This window comes from Littorina saxatilis, linkage group LG1 (genome assembly GCF_037325665.1).
Source record: "Littorina saxatilis isolate snail1 linkage group LG1, US_GU_Lsax_2.0, whole genome shotgun sequence".
NCBI classification, from domain to species: Eukaryota; Metazoa; Mollusca; class Gastropoda; order Littorinimorpha; family Littorinidae; genus Littorina; species Littorina saxatilis.
In genome coordinates, this window is record NC_090245.1 from 6,071,524 (window position 1) to 6,094,183 (window position 22,660).

The 22,660-nt window shown below is 44.3% G+C and overlaps 2 protein-coding genes across 2 annotated transcripts in view; one reads left to right on the top strand and one right to left on the bottom strand.

Moving 5' to 3' along the window:
- Positions 1 to 5,992: 5,992 nt before the first annotated feature.
- Positions 5,993 to 11,175, bottom strand: LOC138960093 (ileal sodium/bile acid cotransporter-like). Its single transcript, XM_070331843.1, has 4 exons — positions 9,924 to 11,175; positions 9,117 to 9,288; positions 7,982 to 8,244; positions 5,993 to 6,991 (listed from the first exon to the last, which is right to left on the bottom strand). The coding sequence occupies exons 1-4, from the start codon at positions 10,605 to 10,607 to the stop codon at positions 6,596 to 6,598; spliced, it is 1,515 nt and encodes a 504-aa protein (XP_070187944.1). The 5' UTR covers positions 10,608 to 11,175; the 3' UTR covers positions 5,993 to 6,595.
- A 1,662-nt stretch (positions 11,176 to 12,837) lies between these two features.
- The window catches only part of LOC138960051 (valine--tRNA ligase-like), a 32,282-nt gene continuing 22,459 nt past the window's right edge, over positions 12,838 to 22,660 (top strand). The window contains exons 1-8 of the mRNA XM_070331773.1: positions 12,838 to 12,984; positions 14,390 to 14,447; positions 14,999 to 15,096; positions 18,788 to 18,903; positions 19,492 to 19,656; positions 20,215 to 20,296; positions 20,801 to 20,920; positions 22,105 to 22,213. Coding sequence (XP_070187874.1) covers positions 12,838 to 12,984; positions 14,390 to 14,447; positions 14,999 to 15,096; positions 18,788 to 18,903; positions 19,492 to 19,656; positions 20,215 to 20,296; positions 20,801 to 20,920; positions 22,105 to 22,213 — 895 coding nt within the window. The remainder of the gene's footprint in view (positions 12,985 to 14,389; positions 14,448 to 14,998; positions 15,097 to 18,787; positions 18,904 to 19,491; positions 19,657 to 20,214; positions 20,297 to 20,800; positions 20,921 to 22,104; positions 22,214 to 22,660) is intronic.

Here is a 22,660-nt window from a genome sequence, read left to right on the forward strand (position 1 = left end):
AAGTACAGAGTCTGTTTCGTTTACAGCATATTTTTGAACACTTACAGTGGAATCCCCCTTTTACGACCTTCAAAAATCTGAGAAAATCGGGTCTTAAAATGGAGGGATTTTTAAAATGGAGGGATTTTTAAAATGGAGGTATATTTATAGAAGCTATGAAGAGAACATCTGAGGAAGAAGGGTCATATGTAATCACATCAAGACAAAGATTAGCTCTTTACAATTTGACACATGGTCCTTTTTCAGGAATAAGCTGATTTTTGTTTTATTTCCTTTTGTGATAAATCTGCATACCCACACACACAAAAACAACACAATAACTAACAGAACATGTATCACAACCTTTACAATTACACATTGCACTTTTGTGTATAATGCAAAAAAAAGGACATCTGAAATACATCATTATGAATCAAATATGTCCACAGGGGAAGGACACACATCGGTACAGATCACATTTAAGTTGGCAACATGATACATTTTGAGGAATTGCTTGCAGAAGGTTTTAAAACATTACTTCTAAAAATATACTGAGACCACAGCTTTTTGACAATACCTGGCATAATCATTACATTGCAATATATATATATAATCAGGTTACTTTAGTGGCATGTTAGAAGGGAATACAATTATCAAAAGCCCTGAAGGTTTACTGGTTCTGATTAGATGATTAACACAATATGAATGAAAACATTCTCTGTAATGTAATAGATTATAAACAATACAAAAGGACTTTACAAAACAGGGAAGTGACTCAAAAACGTAACACCAGAACAATCCCACAAGTAACCATCACAACACAGAACATTTAGCTCTGAAACCAAAATACACATTAATGTCATTATGAATTTTTAATTAAATCAGTACGTATAATGCTTTCAACACCAAGACAAAACTGAACAATTCTAACAAGTTCTCAAAACATCTCTCTCTCCTATCTCTCTTACACACACTTTCATCCTTTTGTAAATTGTTTTGAATCTGAATCTCCGTCTCCCACAAGCTGAAGTTGACATCGACTTTCATAATATAAGCCTGTTAAAATAAAACAGTAAATATTTCAAATAAGAAACAAACACACACAAAAAAGAACTGGAAGAAGAATCGAAGGAGAAACAATTTGAAGAAACAACATGTAAAATGCGGTCCCAACATTGCCACTTCAACATTTCTGAAACGAAACACAATTATGCCATCAGATACAGCTTTAAACAAAGATAAAAATGGCACAAGAAATTCCCCATAAAATATGCATATTCATTTTCATTAAATATAGGTATATATATATGCTTCCAGCACACAGACACTGCACATACCTAGGGAGACAAAGATTCTCTCCAGTCTTTGACAACTCATTCAGTCACATACAGTGAAACACCCCTTTTAAGACCAAAACTCTGAGAAAATCGGGTCTTAAAAAGGATGGAGTTTTAAAATGGGGGTAATTTGACAGAGGTTTAATGTCAAATTTCATAAAGATCGGTCCAGTAGTTTGGTCTGAATCGCTCTACACACACACACAGACACACACACATACACCACGACCCTCGTCTCGATTCCCCCCTCTATGTTAAAACATTTAGTCAAAACTTGACTAAATGTAAAAAGAAAAGAACCAACGTACAATACCATCAACACAGTGCCCATATGTATTCATAAACAGAGACTGCACAGTTTGGTATTTTTCTTCACTTGTACAGATCTGTGCAGAACAACACAATGTGTTAGTATAGCTATCGTACATGTACTCTGTTGCTGCCATTTTATTTTCTGTTGACCAAGCTCTTCCAGCAAGACAATCAATTATGACCTTAACAAAATTAACCTCTGGTTGTGATGGCAACTCTTTGCTCATGACGTTTAAATCCGTAATAAACATATTTCATGATCAAAAAGAAACTTGACCACAAACTCAAAAATGTGTCAGATACTGTGATACTTTGTTGTTGTTGTTTTTTTGCCATTGACTAAATCAGTAAATGTTTCTTGCACCATAAGGTTGTGTTGCCAAACTCTTTGCTCATGATGGGTAAATTTCATGATCAAAAAGAAAATTGACAACAAACTCCAAAATGTTTCGGTAATACACCCTTTTGGAGTCTCATGCGAGAGCAAATCTCGCGTTGCGAGAAAATCCGCGCATTGCATGCTGGGATTGCAAATTGTACCAAACACGAGGTCTTCAGAAGAGGTACATTGCCGATTGCGTTCAAGTTTTCCCTCGTAAGCTCTCATCTCTTTGATATTTCTGTGTTTTTTGTCCCACGATAGTTTCATGATTTAAGCGGTATGAATCTCGAGTGTGTTTGGTAAAACGGAGCGCCCCCTGCTGCCAAAAATGTGGCTAGCTGCGCATGCGCACTCGAAATTCCGAAGGGGTGTATTGTGGTATATCCCCACTACCTCTTTTTTTTCCATCGACCAAACTCTTCTAGTACTGCCAAGTCAACATATGTGCAGACCTGCTACTGCCTTATTCCTCTTCGTGTGGACACACAAGGATAAGACAACTCGGACAGATCTTGGCCGAGTGGTAAACGCACTTGCCTGGGAAGCGAGAGGTTGCGAGTTCGACCCTGGGTCAGGGCGTTAGCAATTTTCTCCCCCCTTTCCTAACCTAGGTGGTGGGTTCAAGTGCTAGTCTTTCGGATGAGACGAAAAACCGAGGTCCCTTCGTGTACACTACATTGGGGTGTGCACGTTAACATGGGTGCAACCTGGAAAATTCCAAAAACCGGCAAAAGTTGGGGTCCAAGCTTTTTTAGTATTTAAAATGCCAAAAAAAAACCTCTCCTGGAACAAAAACATCGGCAGCCGATGAAACCAAAAACCGGCTGGCGGCGTGTAGCCGGCAGAGTTGCACCCATGCGTTAAAGATCCCACAATTGACAAAAGGGTCTTTCCTGGCAAAATTGTACAGGCATAGATACAAGTGTCCACCAAATGCCCGTGTGACTTGGAATAATAGGCCGTGAAAAGTAAATATTTGCCTTAATTGGCTTGAGATTTACTGGCCGATGTGAATGCGTGATATATTGAGTAAAAAATTCCATCTCACACGGCAGAAATTAATATGTAAAGCGCTTAGAGAACGTCAAGCGCTATATAAATCGCCCCATACATACATACATACATGTCGGAGATTGGTGGGTTATAGAAACGAAACACAAAAATACCAGGCATGCATCCCCCGAAAGCGGAGTACAGCTGCCTAAATGGTGGGTTAAAACGGTCATTCGAGTAAAATCCCACTCGTGCAAAAAATGCAAATGTATGTGGAAGTTTCAGCCCATGAACGAAGAAGAAGAAGAAGAAACAGAAGAAGAAGAAATTCTTGATAAAATACAAGCAGATGATGTCCCGCATGATGTTTTAAGTCCTGAGTGACCTGTAACTCCTAGGTACCCAACATAGAAGAATGCAACAACTTACTGTGATGAGTATCTTGCAAACAGGAGACAATTAGAGGTGTACACTTATTGCTGATAAGGGTTTCTGTTTGTTTGCTTTTAAACAGCCTTCAGGCACTTTTCTCCATGCCATATTTCCGTTTTGTGTGTGTGTGTGTGTGTGTGTGACAAACGGATTTGCACATAATGTATATTGGAGTTATGTGACGCAGGTGTACAACATTTCATGGGCCACGAACTTTGAGTAGGCACCGCACGGTGAAATATTGTCCGTGCAGTGCAGTACTGTCACGTGTGGGATGTGACCAATCAGAGAAGAGTATTGACTGAGGTCGCGTTTGTAGAGACGATAGACAGCAGAGCTTTCCAGACCGTTGAAAAGACAAGACGGGTCTCCTGTTGGGTAAAGTTTCTCACCGGGCGCTAGAGGTCGTTGGACTCGTGCCGCGGTATTGAATCGTTGGATTCAACTGCTGTGTTTACAGGTATTTATTGAATTGATATTTTGCTCGGAGATATTATTTTGCTCGGAAATATTGACTTGAGAAATGACCGGGAGAGTCATGTATGAATTGGCTGAAAAGCGTGCGCTGATGTCAGCCATTGTTGAAAAGGGAATGTTTACATGTTTTTCGGAAATGAAGTCGCTTATGAGTAAGCGGGTGTATATACTGTAACCGCATAAGTTAGTTGACGGTAGTGATAAAGAATGTCAGAAAAGTTTATTCAAGTATGGAGACTTATGGTAGTTTAAACTTGTGTATTTTAGCATCCCGGGCCGAGTGGGTTGCGGAAGTGGGGAGACGAGACGGGAGGTTCCGCCCTTACGTCCCGAGCCGTGAGCTGCGGGAGCGCAGGAGGGAGTCAGCGTGAAGCGCTGTAGAACGGGGACCCCGTCCCATTCCACCACGCGAAGACAGTTTGCGTGGGTGGGGTGGATCAGTACGTGCCACTGAATGTGTGAGTACGACTGGGAAAAAGTAACCAGCGAGATAGCTGTGCGGAGATACGTTCCCCAAGTAAACAAACACGAGACGTAGAGCGTTCGTGGTTTTTTTCATCTGTGTGTAACAGAAATGACAATTGACAGAAGTATTGCCTGAGACAATGACTTCGTGTGTAGTGAGACAGACAGGCTCTCACGGAACAAAGCTTGAAGTGTTCTACGTGTGTGCACGTGAATTATAGACTGCATGAGAAAGTAACATGTGTGTATTTCTGTGCAGCTAGATTTCTGTATATTGACAGAAATAGAACTTTCATGTTGAGTGAGAGTGATTTGTAGAATGAATGGGAAATAATATGTTTATGTTGTGTTGATTATTTCAATAGAGGTACATGGGCAAAGGGCTGTAACGTGTTCTTGTCTTTGTGCCTGGTTGGAGTGTTGTGTGTGTGTGTGTGTGAAGGCTAGGTAGTAAACAGAGAGAAGCACGCACAATTTCTGATAGGAGTAAATATACATACATACAGACATACACACGTAAATTCCAGCCGTAACAGTGTGTGTGTGTGTGTGTGTGTGTGTGTGTGTGTGTGTGAGTGTGTGTGTGAGTGTGTGTTGTGACATGTGTGTGTGTGTGACATGTGTGTGTGTGTGTGTGTGTGTGTGTGTGTGTTCAGCAATTTCAACCTTATGACTCCATTCTGATTGAAATTGAATCCGCCTGAAGATACTTATCTTTGTAAATTCAAAGTTTCATCAACATCTCTATACATTAAAACTGGCCAGAATGAAATTCTCATTTTCCTTGAGGAAGAACAAAGTTAACATGTACACACAGCACCCATTTTTTTCCCTCCAAATCCTTCCCCGTCTACAGAACTGGAGATGTGTTTAAGTACAGTGGAACCCCCCTTTTAAGACCTAAACAATTCTTGAAGAAATTAGGTCTTAAAAATGTGGAAGTCTTAAAACGAGGCAGGGATGGCCAAATCGTCCCCCGACGACAGGGATGGCCAAATCGTCCCGCGGGGGATGGCCAAATCGTCCCCCGATCGCCAGGGATGGCCAAATCGTCCCCCGATCGCCAGGGATGGCCAAATCGTCCCCCGATCGCCAGGGATGGCCAAATCGTCCGCCCGATCGCCAGGGATGGCCAAATCGTCCCCCGATCGCCAGGGATGGCCAAATCGTCCGCCCGATTGCCAGGGATGGCCAAATCGTCCGCCCGATCGCCAGGGATGGCCAAATCGTCCGCCCGATCGCCAGGGATGGCCAAATCGTCCGCCCGATCGCCAGGGATGGCCAAATCGTCCGCCTGATCGCCAGGGATGGCCAAATCGTCAGCCCGATCGCCAGGGCGAGTAGAAAAACCCCAGGGCTAGTGGAAACCGCCGGGCTAGTGGAAACCGCCGGTCAACTCACCTGGCTGGCCAGCCAACACTCTGGTCCAATGCAACACGTTTGGTTATAATATCGAGTTTCAAATCAGATGCAGCAACTCTGGTATGTACCGGGCCAGCAACATTTCTGGCGGGCTAGTGACTTTCTTGCAGTTACTCGCCCGGCTGGCTAGTTAACATTTTGAGATTTGGCCATCCCTGGGGGGGGTGGGGGGGGGGGGGGGGGGGGGGGGGGGGTGTTTCCACTGTACTAGGCTTTGAACTGGAGATCTGTTTAAAGTACTACATTTTGAACTGGAGCTCTGTTTAAAGTACTACATTTTGACATGTGTGTCCTGTTCAAAGTTGATTAGTTCTGGCAAGAGCTCTCACCTCGATCCAGTGCTTGGGAATGAGCGCATTGACAAGAGTTGCAACTGTTCACATTTTGCAAGGTGGCGTCAGTGACCTCAGCTACAGGTATAGCAGGGCTGTCCTTTGTTTGAAAAGTGCGTTACAGCATGATGCGGCACATGTTGATATAGCTCACTGTCATTGCTGCCTGTGTGCCCCCTTCAAAAAGTTGTACCCCTGAGCTTAGCAGAAGCGCTGATTAAATGTTAACATTATGCTTTGTCCATTGTTTGTAAGAATCATACACTGACAAAGTGAAACATTTACTATTCACTCTCACTTTATAACTCTTCAATCTTCACGACTTCACTATTGTTTCTTATTTTATAAATCTTCAAACTTCAAGACTTTACTATTGACTCTCACTTTATAACTCCTCAATTTTCAAGACTTATAACAAATTCATACACCAGATAACCCATGAAGGGTTTAATCAATTAAGGCAATCACTTTTTGTTTTTAACTTTGTCAGCCTCCTCCCCATTCTGCTTCTGATGTAGCACAATGTCATCCATATCATGGTGGTCTGCAGCATGAACATGATCATCCAATGGAATAGAAGCGTGCTTCTGACAGAAACGTCGACGAATGTGTAGAACGGCGATGGCCACCCACAGAGGAATCGGAGTGAATATCGCAGATGTGATGGGAGCCACGATGCTGATGTCAGATTCGGGATGATCCAGAGACAGCAGAAGAAGCACGATGGCAATGCCTGTGTTCTGGATGCCTGTCTCTATGGCGACGGTGAGGATGCGGTAGCGAGGCATGCGCACGGCGAAAGCGATGGCCCCTCCGAGGATGAAGCCCAGGTAGGGCAACAGGGCTGCTGTCAGTAGCACCTGAAACACAGTCAAATACAATCAGTCATTGCACTAGGTGTTTTGTAAACCACCACAGTGGAACCTCTTCTTATTTTTGGATGTTTCATGGGGAGGTTCCGATTTATCAACTGAAAGGCACTTAAGAGAGATGCATTGAATAAAAACTGGTAATTTGGTTACCGGTCAAACCAAGCTTCAATTGCAAAGCAACATTTTTATTTTGATAAGAAAACCTATCAAGTGCAATTGGAATCGGTAGGACTGAATGGTTAAAAATTTACTTTCATGTATTTTCACACAAAAGTTCAGTTTAATGTGGACACTGAATAGGCCAATTATCATTTCTGTCCACACTTCTTCTTACCAAACATGACACTGAGCTTGCCAAACACTTCTTTTCTTCCTCTTTCAACTGAGATCAAAAGCTGGTTTGTCTAGCAAGATTAACTTAGAAACATTGTTATACCCGTTTGTACAGAGAATAAAAGCTGGGGAATACATCATAATAGGACATTTATGAGGAGAAAAAGACAAAAGGGGTAGAGAGAGAACAGTGTGCATGCTTTTGTCTTGAGTGTCTGCGCCGTTGTTCTTCCGTGTGATTCATTTTCATTTTCATTTTTCATTTTCATTACTTTATTGTCCCATCGCTGGGAAATTCGGGTCGCTTCCTCCCAGTGGAAAGCTAGCAGCAACGGAGTCGCGCTACCCAGGTGTCTGCGTGTTTAGGTGTATTCAGCCACCTGCACTTATGGCAGAATGACCAAGGTCTTTTACGTGCCATTGTGATGACACGGGGGTGGGACATGGCTTCCGTCTCTGGGTCTGCACATAAAGTTGACCCGTGTCCGTCCCGGCCCGAATTCGAACCTGCGACCTTCCGATCACAAGTCCAGTGCTCTACCATCTGAGCTACCGGGCCCCTGTCTTACAATAGTGGTGCTGTTGTTGTGTTGTAATACATGTATTTGAAAGAGAAAAAAAAAGAAGAAAAAGATTCTGTCTTACCTGCAGTGTCATCAGGCGGAAGATGTAGATGTTCGCGTAGACGCCGACGGTGAGGACGAAGACGAGGAAAACGACCATCAGTCCCTTGCTGACCTTGACCATGTGCTCGGCCCAATTGGGACGCTTGCGTTTGATGAGCAGCCCGATGCCCACAGGAATGACCAGTCCCAGGAGGGAGTAGAGGATGTTTTGATAGGGAACTTGGATGTCGCTCTCGCTGTATAGCAGTCGACCAAGCGTGAACAGCCAGAAGGGAATCATACCTGGAAGCAAGAGTGGCAAAAAACAAGTCATACCTGGAAGCAAGTGTAACAAAAACAAATTGAATCAGTATATACAGTTGACGGGAAAGAACACCCAGATACTCAGTTGCCGTGAGATGTGATCAAAGGTCAAAGTCTCAAAATAATGATATCTCAACAACAGCTGTTAAGAAATCCTGTCATTTTTTAACACCTCCAAAACCTTAAAATGGGGGTAAATTTACAGACCTCCAAAAATCTGAGAAAATAATTGGGTCTTAAAAATGAGTCTTAAAATGGGGGTATATTTACAGATGTTATGAACAGAACATCTGAAAAGTCAAGGTCTTAAAAAGGGAGAAGTCTTAAATAGGGGGGGGGGGGGGGGGGGGGTTCCACTGTAACAGTAAGAACTTGGTGCTGACAAGAAAGCGAGTTCCACCACTCTGCCCCATTACTGGCATTCAGATCAAATCAAAAGCCGCAACACTTAAAGTCAAACTAAATGGATGTGTGTGTGTGTGTGTGTGGGTTTTTTTCCCAAACTTTTTTTTCTTTTTTTCTACCCTTATTAATGTGAAATACAGTTAGTTTGTGTGCGTGTGCCCTTGACATCCTATAACCACTTTTCTCCCCTTTATTTACTTTCCGTGACCAGAGTTCCTTCCCTTTAGTGTTTCCCTCCATCTTCTTGTCCAACCTTGTCCTTGTTCGGTGCGTCAGTGTTGCTTTTGCTTTTTGTTGTTTTGTCTGTTACCTGAAGAAGCTTCTATTTTAGCAAAAATTGGAATAATTGTGATGTCCTTGTATCGGTGAGTACAGAATTCTTTTGCTTTTCAACTTTGTTCATCTCACCACAGTCACTTTGTTATTTAGATTTGAAATGGATGTACCTAAGGCCCCAAGGGTGCTGATCAAGGTCATGGTGATACTGAGCGACACGTCCCCGTCCAGTAACAAGGTGTAGGCGTTGCTGGCAGAGCCCCCTGGTGAGCAGCCAAGTGCGAAAAAACCAAGGGCCATGGCTGGCTCAAAATTGAACAGCTTCACCGCTCCAAAAGAGATCTGAAAACACAGTAAAAACACTATTGTAAGAAGCTGCCTGTCACTGGTGAAGGATAATTTGTATTACATATGTACATAACCAAGCCATAATTTTGTGATTTAGTTCACATGACGACCACAGAGTTATGAGTGTTAAACTTAAATGGCAACCAATTTTATTCTTTGATACATAGTAATCAGTAATAGTATGTGGAATTACTGTGCCTGTGTCAAAACTGTCATCAAGAATAGGGGATTGTAAGGTCATAGCTGCAGGCTTTGACACTAGTTCAGCGATGGATTTATTTCTCCGAGTCACATTCGTGCAGACTTCCTTTAGTGTCCGTTCACACCCATTTGCATGTGCACAATTAAGATCCCAAGTTCACAGAAAAATACACCATGCAGAAAAAAGGGGTTAAGTGCAGAACTAGCTGTATCCCGTTGGCAGCTCGATCTCTCTCTCCACAAGAAAAAAGTAACCCAAAATTCTACGAGGATGACCTCTAAGGACTATAAAGATGTCTCTAAGATTACGTACCTTACGTTAAACCAATCTATGTATCATGAATGATATATATATATGTGTCATGACCTGGAAACATGGCAAACTTTATAACAATGAATAAAAGCAGATGCCTGCATGTATTTCTTACCAATGGCATAATGATGAACTGGGAACAGAAGCCGGTGATGGGAGCAATCGGCCGTCGCAGTGTCTCCTTCACCACAGACAGCTCCGTCTTACAGCCCAGACCCAGGTTCACAATCACCACCAGAAGGATAACAATAACCTGAAAGGCTGTGTCTATTACTCGCTCTTCTCTGATGACGACTAGTTCATGCCGACTCACAAACACTGCTTCACTGTCGGATGATGGGTACGCGCTAGTCAGATTGAAGTTCTTTCCTGGCTGTGTAAAAACAGTCGACTTTTCCACCTCTGCTATACCTTCACACAGGTTTTGGATGCTGATTTTGGAAAAAACATAGGTCACGTCGATGTAGGTCCTACCCACGAACGAACCCTTCAGGGACATGTTAAACTTTGCGGACTGCGCTGTGTGAAGGTCAAATGTTTCGCTCTGCGAAAGGTGAGCCATAGCAATACCAGGATCTTCTGACCGCACACATATGGTGAGCACAAGGCTGTCACTGTGCGCTGCAGGGGCCATCAAGGTGTAGTTTGACTGACACACTTTCACCTCCTCCTCAATCATCATTTGTTTATCGCCCATACAGATCTCCATGAAGACAGAGAAAGTTTCATTTCCTGCTCCCTCACACATCACAAAGAGGGAGAGAGTGCAGGCAATAAGCAGCATCCTACCGGCCTCCATTTTGAACACCTCTGTCGTCACAAGGATCGCGAAAATGTTAAATACTTCAGCAACTGTGCCTCAGGGAAGATCATGGGGTATGCATCAAAACATCCTTTTGCATAATTACTTGAAGCTGGTGTGTCACTGTCAAAGTTTCAGCTGCTCAAGCAGCATCAATCAAGTCCATAGCTGTGTACACTAAGTAAGCGTTCGAATCTCTATCTAAAAACACTTTTTCAAACTGCAACTTGGTCCGAGTGCTCCAAACTACGACTCTCCTACAATGTGGATTCTCAAAGTCATGCTGCATCCGGATTAGAGTGCGTGCGTGACTTGCAGTGCTTGCATGTTCCCGCAGCTGGGACAGTGATCACTGAATAAACCAAACAATTCCATGCATTTTGAGCACGCTAAGGCCTTGCTTTTAGCTAAAGCTAGAGTATTTTAACTCGTGCATGTCCTCGTGGTCCATATTCTGTGTTGAAGCGGGGTGTCTCTGAACCCAGTTTGTTTACCACTTGCGTAGTTTCCCGCTAGGGGAGATCACTCTGTTCACAAAAGAGGTGTAAGCCTGAAAATTGTCGTCTGCTCCTTTGACAACACAAGTCTGCACATAAAGTAAACCACCAGGCAGAGGAATGTGTGTGTGTGTGTGTGTGTGTGTGTGTGTGTGTGTGTGTGTGTGCATTTAATGGCATAACACGTTTGAATGAAACGACACGGAATGAGTGTTTTGGTGCTGACGTCGCCATCCTTGATTTCAGCAAGGCCTTCGACACTGTCCCGCACAAGAAACTACTCCACAAGCTGGCCCACTACGGTGTGCGGGGAAGTGTCCACAACTGGCTGACCAGTTTCCTGACCAAGCGGAAGATGAGGGTTGTACTGGAGGGCGAGGCATCTGAAGAGGTAGAGGTCGAGTCCGGCGTCCCGCAAGGCACAGTGCTGGGTCCAATTGTTGTTCCTGTGCCATATCAACGACCTCCCAGACTCAGTCCAGTCGTCTGTCAGACTTTTTGCGGATGACTGTCTCCTCTACCGCCAGATCCGCACCTTTCAGGACCACCTTACGCTACAGGCAGACCTAAAGAGCTTGGAAGAGTGGGCAAACCAGTGGGGGATGAGGTTCAACGCTAAGAAGTGCTACGTCCTCTCCACCAGATCCACATCCCACTACTTCTACAGCCTCGGAGACACCATCCTCCAACAGGTCGAACAGAACCCGTACCTCGGCATACAGATCTCAGCCGACCTGAAGTGGGGCCCCCACATCACCAGTCTCTGCAAGAGGGCAGGATCTATCCTGGGCTTCTTACGCCGGAACCTCCGGAACTGCCCACGTGAGTGCCGTCGCCTTGCCTACATCACTCTTGTCAGGTCCACCCTTGAGTACGGGGCGGTGGTCTGGGACCCCTACTACAAACAAGACGTTGAGAGACTCGAACGCATCCAACGCCTAGCCGCTAGGTTCATCATGAAAGACTACGTGTCCAAGGACCCAGGCTGCGTCACCAAGATGCTAGAGTACCTCCAACTCCCTACACTCCAGGAACGCCGTCAGCAACTTCGCCTGACGATGCTGTTCAAAATCATCAATGGACTTGTACCTGCCTTACCCCCTGACTCCTTCCTCACCCCGGTGAGCGTATCTCGGCGCCGAGTCAAGCCTAAAGCCTACGAGGGGTATGAGAGCCAAAACATCCTCCAGAGACAGGCAACCAACAACAGCCGCTGTTTCAAAGCTCCTACCTCAAAGACTGATCAATACAGGAACTCGTTCTTTATAAAGACAGTGATCGAGTGGAACAATTTGAGCGAAGCCACCGTCACCCTGACCACGCCCAGCGCCTTCTCATCGGCGTTAGGGGGGCAGAAACCAGTGTGAGAGCCTCAGTAGTTTTTATCCAGTTTTTAACATTGTAACATAGCATTTTTTAACTGTGCTTGAAAAGCCTACATTCTAGGGCAAACGGACTAAAACCGCAAGTACAGCAGCAAGAAGACCAGCTGGAGTTGTACACTATATCCACCTTGTGTACAGTGAACTTTTAAGACTCTTTTAGATGCGCACACCCAAAAAAACGTCACGTTGATAGTCGTCGTCGGCTTCTGTGGCGCACCCGCCAACCACCAACCCAGGCGGGTTATCCAGATCCAGATCCAGAGTTAGTGTACAAAAATGGGTGCAACATTTGTTTTAGCAGAGTTTAGGTCAGTGGCATAAGGGGAAGTCACTCCAAAATCTAAGATGGCAGCCTCCTGGTGCTTTTTGCGGCTCTGGTACAGAAACACTGGGACAAAGTTGTATAAATCACGAAGAAGATGGCTAGCATCAAGATACCCGTCTAATTTCCATCTTGTCAAACGATCCCTGGCTTCTTCGTCACAATGTCAGGCATGTATACATTCACAAAAGACACGACGGCTAAGCTTTGTGTTTGTGATCACAGTGAAGCAGACGCCTGCTCAGTAGTTCAACAGGTTTCACAATAACCACACGGCTGATCTCACATTTTCTCAAATACCAAACTTAACATAGATCATAGCTTGACTGACTTCTTTCATTGGTACTAATATAAAAGCATGCGATATTGCATGCAATTCACATAATTGTCTGTGGCGTTACAAACATTGTGATTGATTGACTAATAATTAGTAAAGTAGTATACTAAGTGGATCAGGAACCGGCAAGTCAGTTACGGAGCCCCCACTGGCCCCAAAAGGTATCAAAACAGTCTCTCCTTTCTTTGCCGAATTTGCCAGTAAACTGTGACAGCAAAGTGGTTAGAGCTTTGGGCTATTGTACACGAGGATGTACATGGGTTCTATAAAGAGCTTTTGTTGCACTTTTTTTTTAGGGGGGGGGGGGGGGTGTTTCACTCTTTTAACCTTCTACATTTCCCACCAAACGCTCCTTTCTTGTATTTTGTTTTCTTCTTCTTTATTCCAATCATCAAAGCTCACGAGTCATTGATTTTGACGGGCGCAGTGGCGGAGTGTATAAGACTAAGAGTAAACATCAGCCTCCTATTCGAAAGGTCGTGAGTTCTAGCCACGGCTGTCTGGTGCCGTGGGTTAATGGTGGAGATTTTTCCATCTCCCAGGTCAACTTATGTGCAGACCTGCTAGTGCCTATCCCCCTTCGTGTGTACTCCCAAGCACAAGACCAAGTGCGCACGAAAAAGATCCTGTAATCCGTGTCAGGGTTTGATGGGTTATATAGCTTTACTAGAGTGCCGGTTCCCGAGCCAGGGGACTCTGTATTCAACTCGCTGGTTCTTGAACCTGGGGGCTCCGTAACCGACTCATCGGTTCTCCAGCCACAGAAAACCACTACAAGTACAACGTCCATTTCCGGTTCTGTTTGTGCTAACTTCTAAGTGATTCTGGACAGAAGAGGGTCTTTGTTGTCGTCCTGTGTAATTTTGAGAGGATGCTCTGTGTAGTTTTAGTTTTAATAGCATACAGCGTCATTAAAAATCACAATATTCTAATTAAAATCAAAATTTTAGTAATTGATCCAAGAATGATTTCATCTTATTATTTATATGTTTCTGATTCCATCAAACATATAGATATATATATATATGTTATGTTTGTATTAAAAGGAAGCACAGAAAAAGAATACTGAAAAGCACGCTTTCCAGTGACGCCCTGTACGCTACTGCGCTATACTGACTTGTCAATTCAAGTGATCACGTTCTCCACGTGAATATGCAGCGCTTTCAGAATCATTTGTGAGTTTGACAGATTGACTAAATGTATTAATTTTGCTTCACGCGACTTGGTTTGCTTTGCAGAAGGACAATTTTCAGAAGATAACATATGATGTCAAAACTGCCAAAGGACAGAAGAAAGGTAAACAATTAAGTATTTTTATGCTACGCTTCTCACTTGCTGTTTTTTAAACCACAAACAATCAAACAGACAAATGAAAACCCTGTTTACCATGTATGCAAAAAGGAAACGATCTTGTAGATTTCAATAAGAAATGTTGCTAACATCCAGATCTAAAGCTTCTCAGAGGTCTCCTGTTTGGAATCAAAATAAAATCATAGACTGGGGACACATGATTTAAGGATCAGGATAACATTTGATATAGTCCTGTGAGGTTACCCTCATGGAAATTCGGGCTGTTTTCTCACTGGGGAAAGCGTGTTGCCAAACAGTACTAATGTTTCTACCCAATGTTTTCTTTATTTTCTTTTTCCCGCATAAGTGTATTCATGTTCCCAAGGCCTGAGACTTTGGCTGTGAACTTAGGCTTTTTTATCGTGCGCATGCGTGCACACTGGGGTGTTCGGACACAAAGTTGACTCTGGGAAATAAATCCCTTGCCAAACGTGGGGATTGAACCCACACCGATATTAGCACAAAGTGACAATGAATTCATTTTTAATTTCCCCCAGATACTGCGGCACCACTGCCCCAGGCCTACAGCCCTCAGTATGTGGAAGCGGCGTGGTATGACTGGTGGCTCAGTCAGGGATACTTTGAACCGCGCCAGGTAACTACAGTGGAACCTGCCTTTTAACTCACTCCCTACTGTGCGATTTTTCCTATGCTTTCCACTGTATACTGGCCATTTGTATTAGTTGGTAAAAAAATCATTACTGAAGAAGTACTCAACACAGATATTTGAAACTTTCAGGGTTTACTGTTGATATGTTGATGCCCTTCAGTGCAAAGTTTCAAGTGGTTTACTTAGAAAATAGCTGATTTAGGTGGGGGGTATAAATAACCCTTTTTCTGGCATCAAAATTACGCTGAACGCAGGGCCATCACTTCAAATTCGCGTGGTTTACTCACTCACTACGAACCACTGCTATCGCAGTGGTCCCATGCACACCACTTCCCCACGAACCACTGCGATAGCAGTGTTTCAGCACGTGTCGTACTGGTAGACGCCATTGTTGTTTTGCAAATTTGCACAAAGCCAGCGAGTACGAAATCAAACCTCGCGTCATCGTTCTACAGCAGACAGAAGTGAAACTAGCTTGGTAATTTGCAGACGATTGGTTAAACTTGAGAGCCAGCCTCTCTATTTTCGTACAAAAATTGACGTCATTGAGCTTAAAAAAATCCAAAGGTCAAACACTGCTATCGCAGTGGTTCGTGGGGAAGTGGTGTGCATGGGACCACTGCGATAGCAGTGGTTCGTAGTGAGTGAGTTAAAGCCTCCAAATATCTGAGAAAATTTGGTCTTAAAATGGGGGTAATTTTAAAGACGTTATAACAGAAAATCTGAGAAAACCAGAGAGAGTCTTTAAAGGGGGGTTCCACTGTACTAGAGATTGGGTACAGTGATACAGTGGAGCCTTTCCTAAAGACTCCAAGATATAAGATTCCATCCCATTTAAGTCCTTGTTTTCTCTTTTTTTGGTTTCATAACCTCTGTGAATTTATAACCCCCATGCAGTTTAAGACTCGCTCCTTTTTTAAAACCTGATTTTCTCAGATTTGTGGAGGTCTTAAATTAAAGGGGGCTGGTTTCACTGTACATGAGCTTGAGGGACACCGGGGCTGGTTTCACTGTACATGAGCTTGAGGGACACCGGGGCTGGTTTCACTGTACATGAGCTTGAGGGACACCGGGGCTGGTTTCACTGTACATGAGCTTGAGGGACACCGGGGCTGGTTTCACTGTACATGAGCTTGAGGGACACCGGGGCTGGTTCCACTGTACAAGAGCTTGAGGGACACCGGGGCTGGTTTCACTGTACAAGAGCTTGAGGGACACCGGGGCTGGTTTCACTGTACAAGAGCTTGAGGGACACCGGGGCTGGTTTCACTGTACATGAGCTTGAGGGACACCGGGGCTGGTTTCACTGTACATGAGCTTGAGGGACACCGGGGCTGGTTCCACTGTACATGAGCTTGAGGGACACCGGGGCTGGTTTCACTGTACAAGAGCTTGAGGGACACCGGGGCTGGTTTCACTGTACATGAGCTTGAGGGACACCGGGGCTGGTTTCACTGTACAAGAGCTTGAGGGACACCAGGGCTGGTTTCACTGTACATGAGCTTGAGGGACACCGGGGCTGGTTTCACTGTACATGAGCTTGAGGGACACCGGGGCTGGTTCCACTGTACATGAGCTTGAGGGACACCGGGGCTGGTTCCACTGTACAAGAGCTTGAGGGACACCGGGGCTGGTTTCACTGTACATGAGCTTGAGGGACACCGGGGCTGGTTTCACTGTACATGAGCTTGAGGGACACCGGGGCTGGTTCCACTGTACATGAGCTTGAGGGACACCGGGGCTGGTTCCACTGTACAAGAGCTTGAGGGACACCGGGGCTGGTTTCACTGTACATGAGCTTGAGGGACACCGGGGCTGGTTTCACTGTACATGAGCTTGAGGGACACCGGGGCTGGTTCCACTGTACATGAGCTTGAGGGACACCGGGGCTGGTTTCACTGTACAAGAGCTTGAGGGACACCAGGGCTGGTTTCACTGTACATGAGCTTGAGGGACACCGGGGCTGGTTCCACTGTACAAGAGCTTGAGGGACACCGGGGCTGGTTCCACTGTACATGAGCTTGAGGGACACCGGGGCTGGTTCCACTGTACAAGAGCTTGAGGGACACCGGGGCTGGTTCCACTGTACAAGAGCTTGAGGGACACCGGGGCTGGTTCCACTGTACAAGAGCTTGAGGGACACCGGGGCTGGTTTCACTGTACATGAGCTTGAGGGACACCGGGGCTGGTTTCACTGTACAAGAGCTTGAGGGACACCGGGGCTGGTTCCACTGTACAAGAGCTTGAGGGACACCGGGGCTGGTTCCACTGTACAAGAGCTTGAGGGACACCGGGGCTGGTTCCACTGTACATGAGCTTGAGGGACACCGAAACTGGTCAGAGGTGTCTGTAGGTAGCTCTTACTGCAGGTGTCTTTTCATTGCTTGAGGGACACGGGAACTGGTCACACGTGTCTCTAGGTAGGTCTTACTGCAGGTGTCGTTTATTGGGGTAACACTTACAGCCCAAGGGCAAGGGATAACAGTAGGTGTTTATTGGGGTAACACTAACAGCCCAAGGGATAACAGTAGGTGTCGTTTATTGGGGTAACACTAACAGCCCAAGGGATAACAGTAGGTGTCGTTTATTGGGGTAACACTGACAGCCCAAGGGATAACAGTAGGTGTCGTTTATTGGGGTAACACTGACAGCCCAAGGGATAACAGTAGGTGTCGTTTATTGGGGTAACACTGACAGCCCAAGGGATAACAGTAGGTGTCGTTTATTGGGGTAACACGGACAGCCCAAGGGATAACAGTAGGTGTCGTTTATTGGGGTAACACTAACAGCCCAAGGGATAACAGTAGGTGTCGTTTATTGGGGTAACACTAACAGCCCAAGGGATAACAGTAGGTGTCGTTTATTGGAAAGCGTCCTCTCATGGAAGGGTCTTTTCATGGCAAGTACCCCAGTGTTTGTTACAGCTTTTGGTTGTTCAAGATTACCATGTGTTATGTTTGACTCTTGCCTGATTCCAATCACTTTTTATCAAAGGTTAAAATGCAAAAGAAGTCATTGGTTTCAATGTAAAAAAAAAAAAGTTAGAATCTTCATGGAAATACAGTGGTCGCCGCTTAATAAAGCCACTTCTGGACCGACGAAAAATGGCTTTAATAAGCGGCGGATTTATTAACCGGCGGTCCAGGAATACGTCATTTTCGAAAGAAAAAAATCTTCTCTTTTGTTTACGTCACTCAGTCACTTTCTTTCGTCATTTACACTTGTTTGAATCTAAACAAAACTTCACGAAGGATGTGGAACTTTTGTTTTAATTATGTACATGTACGTGTACTTTGATCACTTCGGTACATCAATAATTTCACTGTCACCGTCACGGCAGAGAAGAACGATTTTATGAGTGTTTGTTTGTTGGTCGTCTTCCACATCAGAACAAAATAATGTGAGTTTTAGTCACAAACTACGTGATTTCTCTGAGAAAACTGGCTTTAATAAGCGGCGGGTTGGTTTTATTAACCGGCTTTTTCTAATACATAAGATATAGTGAAATATCCGGACCGTCTGAAATCGGCTTTTATAAGCGGCTGGCTCTATTAACCGCGGTTTTATTAAGCGGCGTCCACTGTACTTTCTTTCAAGATTGACCAAATGAATGGAGCCACACATTTTAAAAAATTGTTTTCCAAACGCCTAATCGCATTTATTTGACACTTTTCAGGTGGAAAGGGGTGAAAAGGACAGGTTTGTGATGCTGCTACCACCTCCCAACGTGACAGGGACGCTCCACCTGGGACATGCTCTCACTAACTCCATTCAGGATGCTCTTATACGATGGTATGTGTTTGTTTTTATAAGTGTTTTATCGCAGCTTTTGTGTGTGTGTGGGGGGGGGTGGGGTGTGTGTGTGTGTGCGTGTGTCTGTGTGTGTGTGTGTCACTGAGTGATTGAGAGAGATAAAGAATGCAGCTTTTTTTCTGGAGATGTCTGCAAAACATTCAAGTAATGATTACATTGATGTCTGAAAAATACTCTCTGCCGTGTGATCAAGAACAAAAGCCAGGGAGAGCGTGCTGCTGTTCTTGTTGTTGTTTGCTTAGAAATGATTTGACACAATTCATATTTCTGCTCCAGCAGCAAGTGTAACACAACACTGTAGACAGCTGCATCTTGTATACAGTACATACCCCCCCAGGTCCTTTTAAGACCCCCTGTTTTAAGATCTCTTCCTTTTAAAATTATTATCTTGGATATTTTTGTTCATAATGTCTGTACTTTCAACTCCATTTTAAGACTGAACTCTAGACTCAAAGATTTTACCGTCCTTATAAAAACAAGGAAAGTGGTGTCTTGAAAGAAAGGCTTCATTGTACTGATTTTTGTTTCTTGCTGTTAAACTATCGTCACTATTCCAATACTCCACAGGCACCGGATGAAAGGGGAGACAGTGTTGTGGGTACCCGGCACAGACCATGCAGGCATTGCCACCCAGGTCGTCGTGGAGAAAACCTTGTGGGGAGAAAAACGACAAACAAGACACCAGCTAGGCCGACACAAATTTGAGGCTGAAGTGTGGAAATGGAAGCAAGAGTAAGATGAAAAAATTTCCACAGGAGGGTAACCTTTTTGTGTGGCTTTGTGTGACAACTGTTGTTCTTCTTTCTGTTCTGTCATCTGTCCTCTTCTTTTATCCCCTCTGTTTTGTGTTTTGTGTTCCTGAGGAAGACCCTTTGGTCGAAAAGTTGGGATTTGTATCGTCTTCGATAAACACGTGACTGCAGTCTTTTTTTTGTCTTTTTAGTTCTCGCTCTCACCCGCAGTCACCATTGTTCTGCTTTGTTTGATTTTTGATTGGTTACAAAGATTGAAACAAAGATTGCTCTTTCTCTCTTTGTCATTGTAACCCCCATTTTCTGAATGTCTGTCTCATTCTCTATGTTTTTTTCTCTCAATATAAGCAGTGTTCTTCACAGACTCAGAGGACAATAGGTCAGTTGGACCTGGGTTGAGACCATCTACAGGTCCAAATGTCCTGGCTTTGTTCTTAAATAGTAATGAGTGTGGTGTTCATTGATGACCTTGGACTGTTGTATTCTTTCAGGAGGGGTCCTGATTTGGCAACAACTAACTAACTAACTATTCTTTCAGGAAGGGCAATATAATAGAGAACCAGATGAAATTACTGGGCTCTTCCTTTGACTGGAGTCGAAACTTCTTCACCTTGGATGAGGTAAATACTTGAAATTGTTTCACCAAAATTCAGTGTGGTCTTGTACCACAGGGCTGTGTGCAGGGACAAATTAACAAAGAGAACAAACAGATGTTGGTACATAGACCTTATGAAAGAAATGACATTAGTTGAATCTAGAAAAGTGTGGAGTTTTGACTCTTCCTTTAGGCCTGATATTATTTGGCCAAAGTCCACTTCGCAAAGTCTACTTCACCAAGCTCGCTGCACAAAGCTTTGGCACTGAATTGTGGGTGGAAGTCTTCGCGAAGTCAACTTGGGGCTGAATTAAGGACGGCCTTCAGAATGAGGTAACAGTCTCTCTTCTGAGTTGTTAAGCTTTCAAGTGTTATACATTGATACACTTACAAACATACACAGCCTTGAAGTTGAAATTCTAAAAGTGGACATAGGAAGTTTCATCACATTGTAATATCAATACTGAACACATTTTCATTGCACAAATATGTATTATATTATATCTTTGTTTGTTTTGCTTGTTCACAGCGGCCGTCGAGAGCAGTGACGGAGGCCTTTGTGCGTCTCCATGACAAAGGGAAAGTGTATCGAGACCAGCAGCTTGTCAACTGGTCGTGTTCTTTGCAGTCGTCCATATCCGACATTGAGGTAATAGACGAATTTCCGAAAATAAGTCTGTCTGGTTTGTATGTATTGTGGGAGAGTGACCTTTTCTTGCAAAACCTCGTACAAATATTGGAGGGGGGGAATCCCTAGTGAGGGTTTGTATGTATTGTGGGAGAGTGACCTTTTCTTGCAAAACCTCGTACAAATATTGGAGGGGGGAATCCCTAGTGAGGGTTTGTATGTATTGTGGGAGAGTGACCTTTTCTTGCAAAACCTCGTACAAATGTTGGAGGGGGGAATCCCTAGTGAGGGTTTGTATGTATTGTGGGAGAGTGACCTTTTCTTGCAAAACCTCGTACAAATATTGGAGGGGGGGAATCCCTAGTGAGGGTTTGTATGTATTGTGGGAGAGTGACCTTTTCTTGCAAAACCTCGTACAAATATTGGAGGGAGGAATCCCTAGTGAGGGTTTGTATGTATTGTGGGAGAGTGACCTTTTCTTGCAAAACCTCGTACAAATATTGGAGGGGGGAATCCCTAGTGAGGGTTGTGTCAGAAACACGCACATGTTTCTGACAGATCCCTCCTCTTCTTCTTCTGCGTTCGTGGGCTGAAACTCCCACGTACACTCGTGTTTTTTGCACGAGTGGAATTTTACGTGTATGACCGTTTTTTTACCTCGCCATTTATAGGCAGCCATACGCCGTTTTCGGAGGAAGCATGCTGGGTATTTTTGTGTTTCTATAACCCACCGAACTCTGACATGGATTACAGGATCTTTTTCATGCACACTTGGTCTTGTGCTTGCGTGTACACACGGGGGTGTTCGGACACCGAGAAGAGTCTGCACACAAAGTTGACTGAGAAATAAATCTCTCGCCGAACGTGGGGACGAACTCACGCTGACAGCGGCCAACTGGATTCAAATCCAGCGCGCTACCGACTGAGCTACATCCCAGCCCCATCCCTCTTCTATTTGCATTACTGTTGGCATTGTCTGCTCAATAAAGTGATGGTAATTTTTTCAAATTGGTTATTATGGAGAATCTTTGTTGCTGCTGTATAAAACAAAACAGCAAGTAACAAATAGGCAAAGTTGTGCCCTCTACTATTAGACCATGTGTTTTGTTCAGTGTCACTAAATTTACCCCCATTTTAAGACTACCTCTCTGTAACCTAAATACCTAAGATTTTAGGAGGTTTTGAAATAAGAAAACTGTTTTCAGGTGGACAATGTCGAGGTGGAAGGACGTACCAAACGCCGGGTGCCAGGATACACACGCAGCGTGGAATTTGGTGTTCTATCCTCTTTTGCTTATCCCCTGGAGGATTCCGGTGAGTGTGTTTGTGTAAACTACATGCCTAGTGTAACTTTGCAGTAACGATGACTGGCCTAATGCAAAGAAAGAAGGAGAAAAGCAGAAACGATAAAATTTATATTCTAAATTGCATGTGTGTTGGTGTGTGTGTGTGTTTGTGTGTGTGCATGGGCGAACTGATTTGAGAGAGACGTGCTGAGGAGAAAGTAACTTCTTCAGTACTTCCAAGCTACAGTAGTCCCTTCCATTTCTGGCCCTTTCGTGGGCGTGAACCTGCCCGGAGCGGCCAGCTTTCCCATAACTAATGAGTTTTCCTTCTATAATTGACTCTTAATGGCCGTTAACCTGTCTGACACGGTCAACAGTCACTGATTTTTACCCTAAGGTGCCCCTCTTACTCGACAGGAGCGGCCACTTAACGGCCACTTGTCACTTTCGCGTGGCTTTGCGACAGATCACAGCA